Genomic DNA, 1,774 nt, shown 5'->3' with positions numbered 1-1,774 from the left:
GCTTAAAAAAATAAAAAAAAAAAAAAAAAAAAAAAAAAAAAAAAAAAAAGACTATCAAATCACAAAATACTCTTTGTCTTGCATGAGTCATTCTTAGTGAACCTATATTCGTTGACCCTGATATCTAACTGTTAAGCTGTTAAACATACAATTCTCAGGTATATTCTGAGGTCTACAGAATATATCTCATTTGAGGAATACAGATGAGACCTTGGCAAAGACTGGAATGATGGAATAGGGAAAACAGGTAGGAAGGAAGATCTGTACCTAATTTCTTACACAGGCTACTGGGTACACGTCTGCTGGCCTGGGAAGCCATACTTTCTCCAAAGGCTAAGGACAGAGTGGTGTGCAGAACAAAGAAGGACTTCTGGATGTCTGGTAGTTGCCTGCACCATAGGACTCTTCTTGAACTACTTTGTTCAGCTTTAATGATGGCACATCTCCCACCGGGATATACTTCCTGCGATAGGTATGGGAACTTACATCTCTCCTAGGAAAGGTGCTCAGTAACTTGTACTCATCCCATGGAAATCCTTTGGAAGCTACAAAATCAAAGACAATCTGGAGCTTGCTGCTGGCCAGGAAACGCCGCTCCAAGAACTCGCCACTGGGGGTCCGGATCCGCAGTTTGCTCACAGGCTCAGCATTTTCTTCCTTTGGCTCAGGAGGCAGGGCTTGCTCTAAGGACAGCCGGATGGCCTAGGGAGAGCAAAAACCAGGTGTTAAAATGTGGGAAGGACTGGATTATGGAGAGTGGGGAGGAAGAGACCAGAAAAAAAGCTGCTGCTTTCTAGAAATTCATAGAAAAGTCACTGCCCCATTTATTAGCCAAGCCTAATGCTTGAAAAATAGAATCATGTATTTTTCATTTTCTTAATATTAGCCCAAGAGGCAAGTAATTAAAATAAATTCCACCTTAATGACACATATTATTAAACATATAGGAAACTACACAGAAAAAGCTTTTTTTTTAACTGAAGGGCTCAGATATTTGTGATCAAAGACATTCATATCAAATACCCAATTGATACCTTTCTAGGGTATGAATTAAAGCTATTAGATGCATTCAGAAAAGACACACACACACAGAAATATATTTATATGAGAAATATATTTTTCAAGTAGATGTAACTGCAGAGTTTGTAGAATACTGGATTATTATGTTTATGTCAAAATGGAATGGGGAAATTCTGTTTAGGGTGATGAAAACATTTTGGAAATAGTGGTGGTGGTTGGATAATACTGTGAATATAATTAATGCCACTGAATTGTATACTTAAGAATGGCAAGTTAGTGTATATATATTTTGCCACAATAAAAGAAAAGTTTTAAAACATGGAAAGAACTTCAAATATCAGGTTTATTGGTAGAAGAAGACCACAGTCCTAGTTCTGGCTTTGCCACTAACTCGCTATGGGATTTGGCCAAATCTTAGTCATTGATTTCTGGACCTACAGATGGACCAAACCCTTCATTTGACTTAAGCAGGTGAAGTAAACTGCTGGAAGGCCTCATGGCTAGCGTGGGCTTGAATCCAGGTTTTAGTATTACATTGTTTCACATTTGTGACATTCCATTAGGAGATTGTCTCTGAGGTCCCTAATAACACTGGAATCTATAAAAATCACTAAAACCTTTTTTGTCTAGAACCCTGAGAAAGACTTCATGTTAGAATACATGAAATTCATCTAAAACAGTACTCTGAGGAAATTCATAGCCTTAACATTCTTATGCCATTATAAATTAAAGAATAAAATAAGTGAATTAAGAA

At 37.3% G+C, this 1,774-nt stretch overlaps 1 protein-coding gene across 1 annotated transcript in view; it reads right to left on the bottom strand.

Moving 5' to 3' along the window:
* Window positions 1–1,774, bottom strand: part of FAF1 (Fas associated factor 1) — a 222,464-nt gene that overhangs the window by 36,147 nt on the left and 184,543 nt on the right. Inside the window, exon 12 of the mRNA XM_017873517.1 lies at window positions 487–702. Within this exon, the coding sequence (XP_017729006.1) occupies window positions 487–702 (216 nt within the window). The remainder of the gene's footprint in view (window positions 1–486; window positions 703–1,774) is intronic.

Source organism: Rhinopithecus bieti, unplaced genomic scaffold (assembly GCF_001698545.2).
Source record: "Rhinopithecus bieti isolate Rb0 unplaced genomic scaffold, ASM169854v2 scaffold_6946, whole genome shotgun sequence".
Classification (NCBI taxonomy): domain Eukaryota; kingdom Metazoa; phylum Chordata; class Mammalia; order Primates; family Cercopithecidae; genus Rhinopithecus; species Rhinopithecus bieti.
This window is presented reverse-complemented; position numbering and strand designations above follow the sequence as displayed.